A 15,649-nucleotide genomic window follows, 5' to 3' on the forward strand; every position below is an offset into this window, starting at 1 on the left:
AATTCAATATCTAGTCAATTAAGTTTCATTTGCTAACTGATACTTAACATTAAAAGTATAATATTAATAACCATGAAATAGTGCATATTTACTATGGGTAAGGCACTGAGGAATTAGATTTCAAATCCATTGTCAATTGCACTGTCTTATTTAATCTACCAGAAGCTCTATGGTGTAGGTGTTATTTACATTTTACAGTTTCTAAAGCTGACCTCTAAACAGTTAAATTCATCAAATAAGCATATATTAGGAGACTACTGTTCAATTTTAGGAACTGGATATTCTGCAGTTAAAATGTAGATTGCCTCACTAGCTCATAAAGTTGATGTCCTAGGTGGGAGAGACAGACAATAAAAAATATGTAAATTATGAGTAAGTTAAACTAGGTGGGGATAGGTTCTATAAAATACTATATAACATGGAGTAGGATAAGTTGTAGAATGAGTAGGGGAGCCATGGAAAGAGATGCTTTAATGTGCGAATTAGAGAAGATATTTGCTGAGACATGAATTACAAGGGGCCAGCATCCCAAGAGTAGAAGAGAAAGCATTCTGGGCACAGGAACAGCACGTTCAAGGTTCTGAGTCAGGCGGGAGCAGTGTGATCTAGGAGTGTTGCTTGATAAAGCCAGAGGCATGGGGGTGGGGTGAGGAGACAAAGCATTACACCACCAGACTCCTCCTACCACCTGTGAGGCTGTGACCTCAGAGTTTGAGTTTTATTCAAAGGACAACCAGAAGCCACTGATGAATTTTCAGCAGAGGAGTGATATTAAATGACTACTGTTTTGCAAATATTACCTTCAAAGCTCTGACAAGAATGAAGCAGGAATATGTATTTGAATGTATTCAGGTGGCCCAGCTGAAAGTTGACAAAGGCTTGGACTGGGGTCAGCAGGCAGAATAGAAAGGAAATGAATAGCAGTGGATCCATTTGGCTTATTTTTTGAAAAGCAGCCCAAGTATTTGCAAAATACAGAGTCAAAATAGACTCCTGTTTGATTGTAAATAAGCACTTTGGATGATGGTCCCATATTCTAAGGTGATGATGAAGGCCTCAGACAAGCATTACTTTGGGTTTGAAATACTCCCTCTGCTTCCTAGTGGTGATGCTCAGAATGCAACTGTGTAAGTGATGATCAGTGAGAGTTCAATACAGAGCCATAGTCTCAATCTGGAAAGTGGGAGGACCCAGACCTCTATCCTTTTCTCACTATCCTTTTCTCAAGCTCTTGCTTTTCTTTTTTATAATTCAGCTTATTATGTGTATTTTATTTAGTCTGCATGAGTATAATTTGAGATTATTTTAATCATTACCTCCATTTTACAAATGAATACACATGAATCCCAAACACATTGGTCAATTTAACCAAGGTTACATAAGTAGTAAGTATCCAGCCTGGGATTTGAAGTCTGTTTGATGTTGTTTTTCTCAATATCAGTAGAGTTGGCTGCTCTACTTTTCTTCTCCTGCCATTCTACTGACTTGCTAGATACTTTTAGAAATTTTGATAAGTAAATTATAGGCAAACTAAAATAGAAAGCTAGGTTTATGATGTCAAGTATCTATGAATATTAGTTTATTAGAACAAAACAATAACAAAAATGTCCCAGGCTTAAAGAACATTGCAAGTTGATTAGATTCATATTATGCAGTCTTTTAATCATTACAGTTTTAAATTAATTGTTAAACTTGGAACTTTTCATTAAGGTGGCCCTGTTAAGAGCGCATGCGGGGGAACACTTACTGCTTGGAGCTACAAAGAGATCCATGATGTATAAAGATATTTTGCTTTTGGGTAAGGTTTCTTCTAATTTAAGGAGAAATTATGCATATTTTATGCTTAAAATAAAATATAAACTCTATATTCTGTATGTACCAACCATTTACCATGCTATCACTTCACAGATCTGATTTAATTGATTCTGTCCTCCTTCAGCCCTAATTTTCCTTACCTTGATGGCATATAAGTTCACAGTGCATGAGATGATTGGAGAGCATCAAGTTTTAAAAATGTAAGCAGATGTTGTTCGCTAAGCATATTGAGATAAGCTTAAATCTTACCAGGATAAGGAATTAATGATTTAAATGACCACCTCTGGAGTCCAAATATGTTTCTACACTCCATTAGTCTCTCCATAATAATTATTTTACACTTTTTTCTCTATAATATCATTGTCCATAATATACCATTAAATCATCATTTAAAACAAATTGGTGGCATTATTTGAAGAATTCTGATAGATACAAATGCTAGAAGAAGGAAAAACTAGGTTAGTACCTGGAGAAGAGGAAAGACACAGAGGAAAGCTTTGCTATTCATTAAGTAATTATTCCAATCCCCACTTTACTTAACTCATAAAATTAGGATTTGAGGGTTGAGAGTCTTCTATTGCTATTCCTTTTACCTCTTTCTGCTTGTGCAAAATGATTTTATATTTTTGTGTGATAAATATTTTGGCTCTGAATATGAATGAATGCAGCACAATATAACAATAGCTGATACTTCTGAAGGGCTTATGACACATATGCTCTGCTCTAAGTGCTTTACACGTACATATACACATTCTCAGTTAATCACTGAACTAAGAGCTGTTCTGTGCAGCCTATTTTCAGACGAAGAAATAGAAGCAGACAAGTTTACCTATGGTACAAAGCTAGGGAAAGAGATAGAGTTCTAAACCATACAATGTGACTTCAGAGACTATGCCTTCAAATTCTATTAAATACTTCTTTTGCATTTCTAGTAAATACCTCAAATGCTGTTTGTTTCCACTATGGATCTGAATATAGCATACCCTAGAAATAAAGTGTCTGCTGTATTGTTCTAAATTATTTTACCTTGAATAATTAGGTAAGCTAACATTTCCTAAGAAAGAGTTAGGCTCAAAATAAGGTCAAATGTAAAGTGACCCATATAATGATTAGCTCGATTAACATATTTTGTGCTTTCATTGGATACAATATTTTTGTCCAAAATCCAATAATAAAGCTGGGGAAAAAAGGAATAAGCTTACATTGAATGAATACATTTGGACATGTTGTTACCCTGAAGATTCTTGTTAATAAACTTTTCATGACTCTGACAAAAATATTTGGGATGTTAAATTAAAAGAAGGAAAGGTTTATTCTGACTTATGGTTTCAGAGAGTGTGACCCTGTTGCTTTAGGCTACAGTGGTATAGTACACCATGGTGCAGGAATGTATGGCAGAGGCTTATTCAACTTGTGGTGGGGCAGAGACAGAGAGACAGCGGGACAGACAGAGAGGAGAGACAGAGAGAGAAGAGACCAGGGTCCATCCTAATGGCTATTTCTTTCCATAAAGCTCTTCCTTCTAATAGATCCATCACTTCCTAATAATGCTATGGTCTGAGACCAAAATTTTGATATATTGACTTTAGGTATTCAAGATCTGAACTAAAACAATTGTCTTTGCTGGAATGGTAGAATTCAGAAATTCTACATTTGTTTTAAAACCAGAAAATAGTAGTTTAGTTATATTTTACAAGCTATCATATTAATTATAATATAATAGACAATTTTTGAGTTAGAAAGATCTTGGGGAATTGCGTAGTCCAGCTCTCTATTCAATTTCTCAGCACCCTTGGATGCAGCACTATAAAATGATTATCCCACTTCTAGCTAAGGAAACCCAGGAAGAAGAACAGGGAAGATACATTCTAATGTGACAACTCAAGAGAACACATGTACTAATTTTTAAAAATCACCCACTTAGGCTTGTTAATCCTGGGTGTCAACAGTTCTTACTCCTTTATAGGCCTAGAGCACCAAAGAATAGCTGTTTTAGTCCTCTGTGAGCAAGGAAAGTATTTTAGAATTTGTTTTGTGCTCACTAATAAGAAACTAATAGGGCCGTGAATTTAGCGTAGTGGCACTGGACCTGCCTTGCAATCACAAGGTCCTGAGTTCAATCTCTGGTACCACAAAAACAAACAAACAAAAAAACAACTAATAGATGACAGATAAATAGGAAAGCAAACCAGTATATTTTGACTCTCCTTTGTCAATTATTAACTTTTGATTAGTCTGCACTTTTGTGTCATCACTAGTGACTGAGGCTGTTAAAATGCATGTAATCACATTTTCATCATTATTGATCCTTTCAGTATTTTTTTCTCATCACTAACCTAACACTGTTGAGAGAGCATTTACTAACATTATTGTTTCAAGAGCAGACCCTTTCAAATACTGATGTGTAAAATTTAAACAATGTTTGACAATTTGGCAGAGGAAATGGATGATTTTTTTTTTCTTTCAGGAAACAACTATGTTATTCACCGTAACAGCTGTGAAGTTGAAATCAGCCGAGTGGCCAATAGGGTTCTCGACGAGCTCATCAGACCATTCCAAGAAATCCAGATTGATGACAATGAGTATGCTTGTTTGAAGGCAATTGTATTTTTTGATCCAGGTTTGTTTTCAAAATCTCATTAATAACTTACTACAATGAAAGTTGAACTAGTTTTTTTGTATTAGAATATTTTCTGTCATACTCTAGTCAGATTAAATCTTCAGGTTGACCTTTTTATGCCTTTGTTAGATGCAAAAGGGCTAAGTGACCCAGTGAAAATTAAGAACATGCGGTTCCAAGTGCAGATTAGTCTGGAGGACTACATCAACGATCGTCAGTACGACTCACGGGGCCGTTTCGGAGAGCTTCTGCTGCTGCTGCCCACGCTGCAGAGCATCACCTGGCAAATGATCGAGCAGATACAGTTTGTCAAACTTTTTGGCATGGTCAAAATTGACAACCTACTTCAGGAAATGTTACTGGGTGGTGAGTGCATTGAAGGATTTCCATGTTATTGACTAGCATGACTATAGATCGATTATAACAAGTTTGCCCCATTCGTTTACTTTTGTCCAAATTTATTTCATGTTTTGAAGTTGTTGAATGTTCCAGCTTTTCATGTCCTCTGCCCTGATGTATTAAATTTATTTTATTACATTTAGAAAATCTACAAAACCCAATGGAGAGGGATAAAAAAATACCTGAACAAATCAAATCCTCATCTTTGTCAGCCTCCACTATCTTTTCTGCATACAATTCCCTTTTACTTCACTTTTCAGTCTTCCAAGCATAGAAAATAGAAATGCATTTTCCACTTTTATAGCCTCTTGAAGTATATTGTTTTTTATTTGCCTAATTCCTTTAAAACTTTAAGATTACAGAAATTGCAACACAGCCAACTATTTAGTTGACAAGGAATAGTAGAACAGGAAAATGAGATTTCGATGCTGTAATAAATGTCAGGAAGAAGTCGGAGAATCATTTATTTTAAGTTCTGATATAGATTAAATTCTTTATAAAATCACTGTATTATTTTTAGTACTCTGGTGCTTAATGTGTTCTTAATGATATCTTTCTGAAATAAAGGTTGGTCATGCCATTAGGGTGATGCCAAGTATTATAAACTTGATGTAAGCAATTCTTGGAATTGTCTTAACAGTCAGGAAGCCTAATGATTCCAGGAAATGATGCATACGGTCTGTTATTAATATGCAACATTATGATGCAGCATTAATCTATCCAGTGTATAGTGAAAGCTGACATTGACTTGATATGGCAGTACTTCTACCAGTTCATTTTTAAATTCTCAAAGAAGCACTTTGCAAATATAGCAATATGCAAGATGTCAATCAAAATATCTGTGCCAAGGTAAACTTGCTGTTCCTTATAAACATCACTAATGCAATCATCTTTTTATTTTCTGTAGGTGCCTCCAATGATGGGAGTCATCTCCACCACCCAATCCACCCACATATGTCTCAAGATCCACTAACTGGACAAACTATACTTTTAGGTCCCATGTCAACACTGGTTCATACAGACCAGATCTGTAAGTACCTGGGCTACTTTCCTATATAACATTTCTTAACCATTTGAGAAAAAGTGGATTTTTGGAGAATAACCTATTATTACCCAGAAATTGCAAAAATTGTAGTTCCTCTGCAGAATTTTATTGTGGGAGTTTGTAATAGCCACTTATTTTCCCTGGGTATGAATTTGCTGCCTAAACTAAAGATATAAGAACTTAAATTTTTTCATAGCCTTAGGGAGCACAAAAGATTATACAGGTAATACTGGCTTGCATGGTGGTGCTCAACTACAAAAATAACTATAAGAGCTAAAACCATGTCCAGGAATCCTAAAAATCAAAAGGAAAATTATGCTTCCTTATGATCATTAACAATGTCAAAAAATTAAGACTGCTTTTCATTGCGGAGTATAAATGTAAAAAGAAATTTTAGAAAGAATACTGATATTTATTTTTTAATACATTGAAATTTAAGAAAACAGTATTTGAATATTTGTAGAAACTTTATCAATAGTTTGATCAGTGTTTGCACTTTCTCTTATAACTTTTAATAGGAAATGAGCATCCTTTCCTTGTCTCTTACTCATTTGGCAGTTTGAATCAGCTTCCAATGTTTTATTGTTTGTATGTTCAATGTCCTGGAATATCTCTAAGAATTTGTTTTGTGTGAAGATTTTGTTGATTTTACTTTCTCTTGAGTATCTTTGTCCTTATCATCACATTCAGTTTCTTCACTTATATGGACAAGTTTTGCCCTATCTATCTATCAATCAATCATTCTATCTATCTATCTATCTATCTATCCATTCTGGAGATTGAATTCAAGCCTTTGCCTATGGTAGGCAAGGGCTCTATCACTGAGCTACATTTTTTCCTTAGTTTTTCTTAAGTTCCTACTTCCATCTCTAAAGATTCAAACATAGGCAGAATCCATATTCCCATGTTTAGCTACTTCTTCAATGATTCCATTTATGTTCTGTTTGAATGTTACTTCTAGCCTTATCATGCCTTACATGTAGTTTTGCTGTACTTTCACCTTTGTTGGGCAGTTCTCTTTCAATGATCTATTTTTTGGAAAATTTACATTAAATTTATCACTAGAAGAGAAAGAATCAGTGCAACTCTACACTAAAAGATGGTCAATAACCAATCATGGGTGGACTGAAAGGAGTGACCTGATCTGTGACTAATCACAGGACTCATTTATTATTTAGAAAATTGTTTGTGGACTGAGTGAAGTTTGTATTCATGCAGTTACAGTTAATTGTGATTTACAAAGGAAACTAAAATTTGAGAAGGTTGTCAGAGTGGTACAATTTAATTAAGCAGTGGTAACTGGAATTCCTGTATATCAAAAGTGTGCAAACTAAGGGCTAGTTAGGAAACTCTAGAACTCAAAAGACTATATAAACATTTGTTGTTATTAGTAGCTAAGTGAATTGTTTATTATTTCAGCTTTAATGCAGATTCTATTTTTGTAAGTTACTTTGGGGACAAAAGGCGTATTTGAAATATATGTAGAATTAACTGAATAATTCTCCTGAACTTATACTAATTAACCCAGATTTAATTTGATCAATTGCTTCTGGATACCAAACCAGCTAAATCATTGAGATGACTTGAGTTATTGTTACATAATTATTATACATACTATAAGATCTACTAAATTTACAATAGTCTTTAATAACTAGTTACAGTGTTATTTTATCCAAATGTAATACAACAACCATTTGGGGAGTACCTTCTGGTTACTGGCTAGTGGAGGAAAAGTAGAGGCTACAGAACTGCCTGTTATTATGCTCTCCTTTATATACAAGCAATGTTAGACCCTTGGGTAAATTGTATCCAAAACACAAAATTCTTTGAGTTTATGAAGGAGAAATGAAATTGTTTGGAAAAATTATAAACCCTGGAAATACTATGGAATGATTTATCTGTGATCCCCAATGTATTGGAAGGCCATTAGTTTGGGAACATTATTTGCAAAGTGCAGAGAGAGGAGGGTCCAGTGCTATGCCAATAAGTCTGTGAAATTTTTCCTCTTAGAACTCTGTTATTCATAAACTTGGGAACTAAAACATATTAACAACAAATTAAACATTGTAGAGCTTAGCTGGCAACAGAATTTGACAGTTCTGCTGGTGGTAAAATCCTTTACCTTTTAAATCCTAGTGTTCTAGCATTTAAAGAAACATCTTTACTGATCTTAATATTTTAAGAATGACACCCTCTCACTTTTTATTTGTTTTTCATCTTTCAACATAATATTTATGAGAATCATCTGTAAAGAAAAACGTGTTTTTGCTTATCCTCATTTAAAATATTTAAATAGTTAAAATGTCTAAAATTTTTATTCAAAGGAATACATTACATTCATTCAACAAAAATTTAAGTTCATGAATATTTTCTTCCCTTTTTAAAGAAGACCACTACAATTTTAAATATATTTTAAATATCCAGAAAGAATCTAAAAAGCAAATTCTTTTTTGTCAGTTAAATTCCTTTTAAAATGATATTCCTAATAAATATTTATTGCATGCTTAACAAAAATACAAAATGCATTAAGGAACACCAAGTGAAAATAAGAAGTTCTTTTAATGTAGGGTTTTTAAAACTGAGAAAAAAAATTACAAAGCTTACAAGGCTATAGTCTAATCAAACATTATCTATTAATTGTGTTAAATATATAGAATAATAAATGTGTTATGTAATAATAAAACAAAATATTTTAAGTCCTTTAAAATTATAGAATAGCTCCTAGCTTATTTTATAATATGATAAAAATTCACAGTTGGAAGAAATACTATTTTAGACAATGAAGTATTCAAACTATAATCTCTATATATTCAATTCCATTTTTAAATTCAATTATTTTTCATTCAACTACTCAAACTTGTTCTTTGTATTGAAGGGGAAAGGACAGGCCAGCTCAATTTTTTTTTAAGCCAGGTCAATTTTGATAGAATAATTGTGAAGCAACAAAGTTAGTTTATTTTGTATGCTTCTGATTACAGCTTGGATTTCCAAACACTTGCAATGTATCTTAACTTTAATTTTTATGTCATTTAATATATCTGAATTAATGGACTCCAAAACAAATATATTTTAATTTTGTATGCATTTTGATTTCAAACTTTATGATTGTATTCTAATTGCAAAAAATGACATTTTAGGACTTCTATTCACAAACTTTTGGGTTTCTTGGGGAATTAAATGTTCATAAATGCTTTTAACTTTTAAATGCATTTGACTTTTAAAGTTACTCTGAAGATTTTTTGACTTGATCTAATGCTGTTTAATGGTAATTGGGAATCTTCTAAAAACATTTTTTAAATATAGTTATGTATGTTAGTATTGTGTAGGGTTTAGTGAGGTGGGCAGGTTGGCTGCTACCATCACATACCGTTCTCTGCTTCTTTTCCAGCAACTCCTGAAACTCCACTTCCTTCCCCACCACAAGGCTCTGGACATGAACAATACAAAATAGCTGCAAACCAAGCTTCAGTCATTTCACACCAGGGGCTTACCAAACAAAAGCAAGTGTGAGACCATGTTTACTTCTGAACGGCACTGAATGTGAAAAATTGTTGGTCTTGAAATATCTCAGGATAGTACTTTTGGCACACTCTCAGCCAAGATTTCTTCATGGTGCTGTTATAAGATGGTATCCTATTTCCTTGTTTGGGTACTCATTTTGTTTGTTGCGTCTATGGTGTAAAACTTTCACAAACAACCAATATATATCTGAGTTTGAAACTGTTTATATAGTATATTGTTTTTAGTTTCCCCTGCACTGAGCCTGAACCTGTTGAATCCTTTTGTACTACTTTAATTTGTTTTCATACTATTAATTTAAATCTGTAAATAATTGCTTTATTGTGATGTGATGAACTAAATGTTCCTTTTGGCTAAGAATAGTAGATCAGAAATGCCAAGTTAACATAAAATGAACCAAGTTTTATTTTCTCATAAGTAATAGTCTTGAATATTGGAAAGCTAAAGCAGTGACTGTAGAATAGAATGCTTTTTTTTTTCAAAAGAAGAATCATGTATGGGCATTCTGTGGCTAAAGAATTATGTCTTTGGTCCACAGTTAAATATGCTTATCTTAAATTCAAAAAATTTACAAAATGCTATTCCAAGAATGATTGGATATTCTTTGAAATCTAACTGTATTTTTATATGTGCTGCCAAAGTGAGCACAAAATCTAACTGTATTTGAAGACATATGTTAAAATAAACATGTTTATTTTACCAGTTAAGATACAAGCTAAAATGCAACAAAGAAAACCTAAACACATGGATCAACCAAAAGAGACACCTAATTCTCTCTACCTTGAAACATTCTAGAAAGTCATCCATTGGCTAGAAATTAGCACAGTCCTACATCCAGCTCACAGGGTGGCTGAATGGTAATCTTTTAGTAGGAAACCTGTAAAGCTGTATAGCCCTGGGATAGCCACTACCAGGAGGGACAAATTAGTCACCTACCACACATATGCCTCATTTAATCCTCACAGCAATCCTATAGGGGAGGTATTACTATCTCTCTTTTATATATAAAAGAAACTTTCAGCTTGATAATTTAAGGGTCAAAACAAAGTTTATAAGTCTAAAGAGTAAGAGAGCCACATGCAAATCCAACTCAGGCTGCCATTAATGAGACTATATATTTGGTGAATAGAAAGAAACATTTGAACTTCTTACTCACAGTGTGGTTTTTAAATATATGCAATCCAGTAATGATTGAATGCTATCCATTATGTTACCTGTAATGTACATTACATGTAAGTGGTAAACTTGAAATTGTTGCAGTGTAGGAAAACATTTTTGTATTTTTAAGTCTTCTCCTTAAAAATTTTTAAAAATAAAAATTACACCAGATAAATTTAGATGAAAACAAAAACAAATTCAGAATCTCACCAACCTACAAATATACTGAGTACTATTTATTGCAGCCCTAACCTACTTGATATCTAAATGTGGAGTTTATTTTAAAACAGTTAATCATGGGCTGCCTCATGGAGCAAATCCTCTCTCTCCCTCTCTCTACTTAATGTGGCAGGGAAAACTGAGAATTGCTTCAGTAATTATCAATGATATTAATAAAAGATATATGAAGCTGTAATATATTGCAATAAATGTGTTTTTCCAGAGTTCTTCAAAATTTCTAGGATTATGATTTTATAACTTCCACTTGCCTATAAATAAAGTTTATATTAGTATTAACTAACTTATTGACTCTCCAAATGGAAAAATGATTTATGCAAGAGCTATCAGTGATTTAATAGAATCAATAATAGTCCTTTAAGAGTTGTATCCTTGTAAAACTATGCTACAAAATATACCACTGAATGAGAGAGGGAAGAGGGAAGAAGAGAGAGTCAGAGATCACCAAGCAAATTTCTTTTTGAAAATTTCCTGTAGTGTCTATTTCATTAATAGGAATGTTTCTGATTTTATGAATATGAATATCTTTTCTAGGTTTCTGTTTACTTTTTGAGATAGTTTTCTAAGAAGATATTTAAAAATACTGAGTCCATTAAGGCTGCTGTAACAAAACACCGTAAACTGTGAAGCTTATAAAAATAAAATGTATTTCTCACAGTTCTCAATATTGGGATGGCCAAGATCAAGGGACTGGGACATGCAGCGTGGGGTTCATAGGCCTTCCCTGAGTGTCTCCACCTAGGGAAGGAGCAGAGCAGCTCTGTGGGGCCTCTCATAAACGAGCTAAGCTCATTCCTGTGGCTGTGTCACCCTCATGACCTAATCGCTCCTCAGTGTCCTCGCCTTCCAGTATCGTCACACTGGTTTCAACGTATAAATTTTGGAGAACAGAGACCATGGCAAATGCTTTTAAAAATGTAAAAACAAAATTTATTTTCAGAGAGCCTTTTAATTTATCCACAAATACTTACTAAACAAATATTTTGTAGAAATTATTAATGATTATGTTTTATAACTATTGTCAGGGAATTTGTAATATAATATTTTTATATACTGAACTGCCAGAAAAGCTGGACAAGGTGGAGCTAGTGTTTGCAGCTTATTTTCAAAATAATGGAAAGAAAAGTTGTTTCTTTTACATAATACATAATGTTTTCAGGTAATGAAAAAGAATAATTTATTGTGAATAATAGTTCATTTTATAAATGTAAAACTATTTTTATAAATTTCATTGTTGATTTTTTAAATGTTAAATTATCGTGAGATTAAAATATTTCTAAACTGTGATACCTTTCTGTTTCACTGGACTTTCTGAATAAAAGCCATAAAAAATAACTGAAATGGGGTGTTTCATTAGTGCTCAAAATTGATTTTATAATTTTAGAAATGTGAGTCATATTTTTTTACAGTAATTTAATTAAACTGATAAAGAGTGTAACACTGGTCTTTCAGGGGAGCAGAATTTCCATATAATCATAGAGTTAGAAGCTGATTGAAGAGACAGTTCTCACGTTTACAATTCATTATATAATTATGTCATGTAATTTTTATACCAAAATTTTGCTTTTTGGCTTTGTCACAGTACTTAAAACATATGACTAAATTTAACTTAAACATTGTGTAATGCTTTGGTGCAGATATTGTTAATCCAGGTGTTTAATTGTTGGTATACTTTGTTTATACTTGAAGCTTCATTGTAAAATTTCTAAATTATGAGGGCCATTAAATCTAATTTTATAGATTTCTGCTAAGGTTCCTTGTATTCATTTAAAAAGAAAAATTACAGTTAAAGTTTATAATGAAAATCTGTAGCTCTCTGCCCCACCACTCCCTTTTCCCCATGCTATTCCCCTGCAGTAACAGCATTCAAATACTGCAGTTATTTTTATGTCATTTTTTCTCCATAGTTTGAAAACATGTTTATATCACACTTTTTATTTAAGTTTTACAACTTACCTGTTAACTTCCTCCTTTCAGACATTTCCTCACCTGCATTATCCCAATTTCTTTCTTTTCTTTTAATACATGGCACTGAGAATAGAACCCAGGGCCTTGCACATGTTAGGTAAGCACTCTACAACTGAGTTACATCCCTGGCCTAAATGTCTTAGTAAGTAAATATTTTCATTTAGGTCTATAGTTACTATTTGATTTCAAACCATCTTTTAAAATATGAAATGGGTACTTTTAATGTCTCAGTGGCAAGTAGATTGATATATTTTAATTTCCTAAAATGAGAAGAGTCAGGAAAACTACAACTCAAAAACTCAAAAACTACAACTCAAAAACTATTTTTTTTAAGTTTATTGTAGTTTATTGTAGTTTATTTTCTCAGTTTTCAGAATCCGTTTGCCTTTTTAGGTCATTATTACATCTCTATTTATTTTATCAGACTAGACCTAAAATAGTAGCTCCAATGGCAGAATATTAAGATGGTTATACATGTGAGGTATGTGACTAAGTGTATTCTGTTCTATTGTTATCGTGAAGAAGGACGAGAATCGGTTTACTTTCACTGGAAGGAAGGAAAAGTATAAATTCACAGTCTTGATCCAAGGCTATTTTTTTTCTGGTATCTTCTGCCACAATACACTCTGAAGATAGATGGATCATCCTGACATTTTAAACAATAGCATATTTGCTCCTATTCAGCCAGAACTTTTTACTTCATAAACAGAAGTGGGCTCTTGAAGGTGCCTCTGATGAACCAGGCCTAGACCGCTTGTACCAACTCTGGAAGACTGCAAAGTCACCTCACTTGCAGATCTTACTGTGATATTGGTTGACCCCTTTGTTGAGTCTGCATCACAATTTAATTTCTTCTCTGTTTGTTTTCACTCTCCCTTTCAAGTATGGATCCTTAGAGCATTCACTGATAAATATCCCACATACTAATCTCATGTTCTAATTCCTGACAACACAGAACATTTGTTTATATTTATATGTCATCAATAGAACATGAGAAAATACATTTAATCCCAATATAGATTTCAGGATCAACAAAAATCAAATTTGTTAAAGTTAGATGTATAAACTATAGACTACAGTATCATCAGAATTCAAATCTGTAAAATAATCTAATGAAAAGTTTATGCCAAAACACTGAAAACTGCACATTTCTGGTTCTGAGTGATTTCTAGGTAAATTAGAGTATAAAGGATTGGGAGGAAAGAGAGAGGTTAAAAGTGTAGATGAGATAGTTACTGATGTAATTTTTATTACATATTAAAATAAATTTCAGGTAGGCAGGGACTATATATTTGAATTTCCAAGATGATCAGATTCCCAGCAAGTAAGAGATTTGTACTGATTTCTAAATCAGGCAAGAGATTACTCACAACTCTGTTAATTTGTTAATAAAGGTCAAGAAAGAAATATGCTGAAAAATATACTTTTCTTTTAGTGGCTTATTTTTCAATAATTATATCTATTTCAATAAAAATACTTTTGTCATGTTAATTTTAAAAAAATAAAAATAAAATAAAAAATAATTAACTTAATATGCATCCATTTAGCTATAAATGTCTCTAGTTTCTCGCTCTTTATGGCTGAGTAGTACTCCATTTTATAAAAAAAAACAAACATCTTTTTTATAGCTAAGTGGATGAATGTTGAGGCCATACTCAAGTGAAATAAATAGGACACACATGTGTAAATATCGAATAGTTTCTCTAGTGTGAGAAACTGAAAGTGTAAATAAGAATTAAAATGAATAATTGAGAATTTGAAATAGGAAGAAGAGGTCCAAAGAGGTAGGGGAAGTTGGAGGGGAAGGGGAAAGGAAAGAAGAGAAAGAAAAACTTATGAGAAAAGAAAAAAATGGAAACAAAGTCTATGTAAATAGGGAAAGGTGGCAGGGGGAGGGCGCACAGGTAATGGGGAAAAAAAATAAGAACTAAGATACATCATGTACAGGTACAAGCATCCAATGATAAATGTAAATGTATTGTTTACCTAAAATGCACCAATAAAAGAATTTTAGCAAAAAAAAAAATTAACTTTTCAGTAAGGGAAATGTTATCACTAATTCCTGTTTATATTCTTTCTTATAATTTTTTTCTCATAGATGTTTCTAAAACAGATTTTAATATATTCTTTATTTTAGAATACAAGCTTTGACACAGTGTGCAATAGCTAAATCTTGGAAACGGTCCAAATAACCATTAACTGATGAGGGGATAAACAAGATGTATTTTTTTTTTTAATGCGATGGAGTACTACACTACTATAAAGAAGAATGAGCTTCCAACATTTATAGCTAAATGGATAGACCTTGAGACCATACTCCTAAGCAAAATAAATCGGACACACGTGTTTAAATACCGCATTGTTCCTCTGATGTGAGAAACTGAAAGTGGAAACGAAGACTGAAATGTATAATGGATGTTGGGAAATGGGAAGAAAGTGTTCATATAGGAAGGGGAACAAGGGAAGAGGGAGGGGAAAAACAAGGGAGGGGCTAGAAAAAAAGGGAAAATAAGAAAAAATGGAAACAAAGCGTTTGTACGTAGGGAGGGGAGAAGGCTTGAGGAGGGGAATAGGACAAAATTAAAAAAAGTTATTAAAGCTAAAAAAATATGCACGAGGGTATTTTGCAACACAAAATGTATTATACTTTTATATGGCAAAAAGCATTAAAAAGCAAATTATTTTTTTCTTATGGTATGTCAGATTTTTTTCTGTTTTTTAAATTTGAAATACTATTCAAACGAATAATTTGCCTATTGGATATTACAGTCAAAGGCGGCTTGGTAAACAGAGTTACAACATTGCCTTTTATTTTATCTTATTACTTATAGAATAGCACAGGTTTAATGTACTGATAACTTAGGGGGAAAAAAGGATGTAAAAGCCAT

At 32.7% G+C, this 15,649-nt stretch overlaps 1 protein-coding gene across 2 annotated transcripts in view; it reads left to right on the forward strand.

Annotated features, from left to right (window-relative positions):
- Hnf4g (hepatocyte nuclear factor 4 gamma) overlaps positions 1-9,996 on the forward strand; it is a 136,903-nt gene extending 126,907 nt beyond the window's left edge. For both annotated transcript variants that reach the window (XM_087190503.1, XM_087190502.1), the window contains exons 6-10: positions 1,711-1,798; positions 4,283-4,435; positions 4,565-4,801; positions 5,742-5,864; positions 9,268-9,996. In XM_087190503.1, coding sequence (XP_087046629.1) covers positions 1,711-1,798; positions 4,283-4,435; positions 4,565-4,801; positions 5,742-5,864; positions 9,268-9,389 — 723 coding nt within the window. In that variant the 3' untranslated portion in view covers positions 9,390-9,996. The remainder of the gene's footprint in view (positions 1-1,710; positions 1,799-4,282; positions 4,436-4,564; positions 4,802-5,741; positions 5,865-9,267) is intronic.
- Positions 9,997-15,649: the final 5,653 nt, after the last annotated feature.

Source organism: Heterocephalus glaber, unplaced genomic scaffold (genome assembly GCF_053883595.1).
Source record: "Heterocephalus glaber isolate CG9 unplaced genomic scaffold, H.glaber_assembly_v1.0 deba00001553, whole genome shotgun sequence".
Classification (NCBI taxonomy): domain Eukaryota; kingdom Metazoa; phylum Chordata; class Mammalia; order Rodentia; family Bathyergidae; genus Heterocephalus; species Heterocephalus glaber.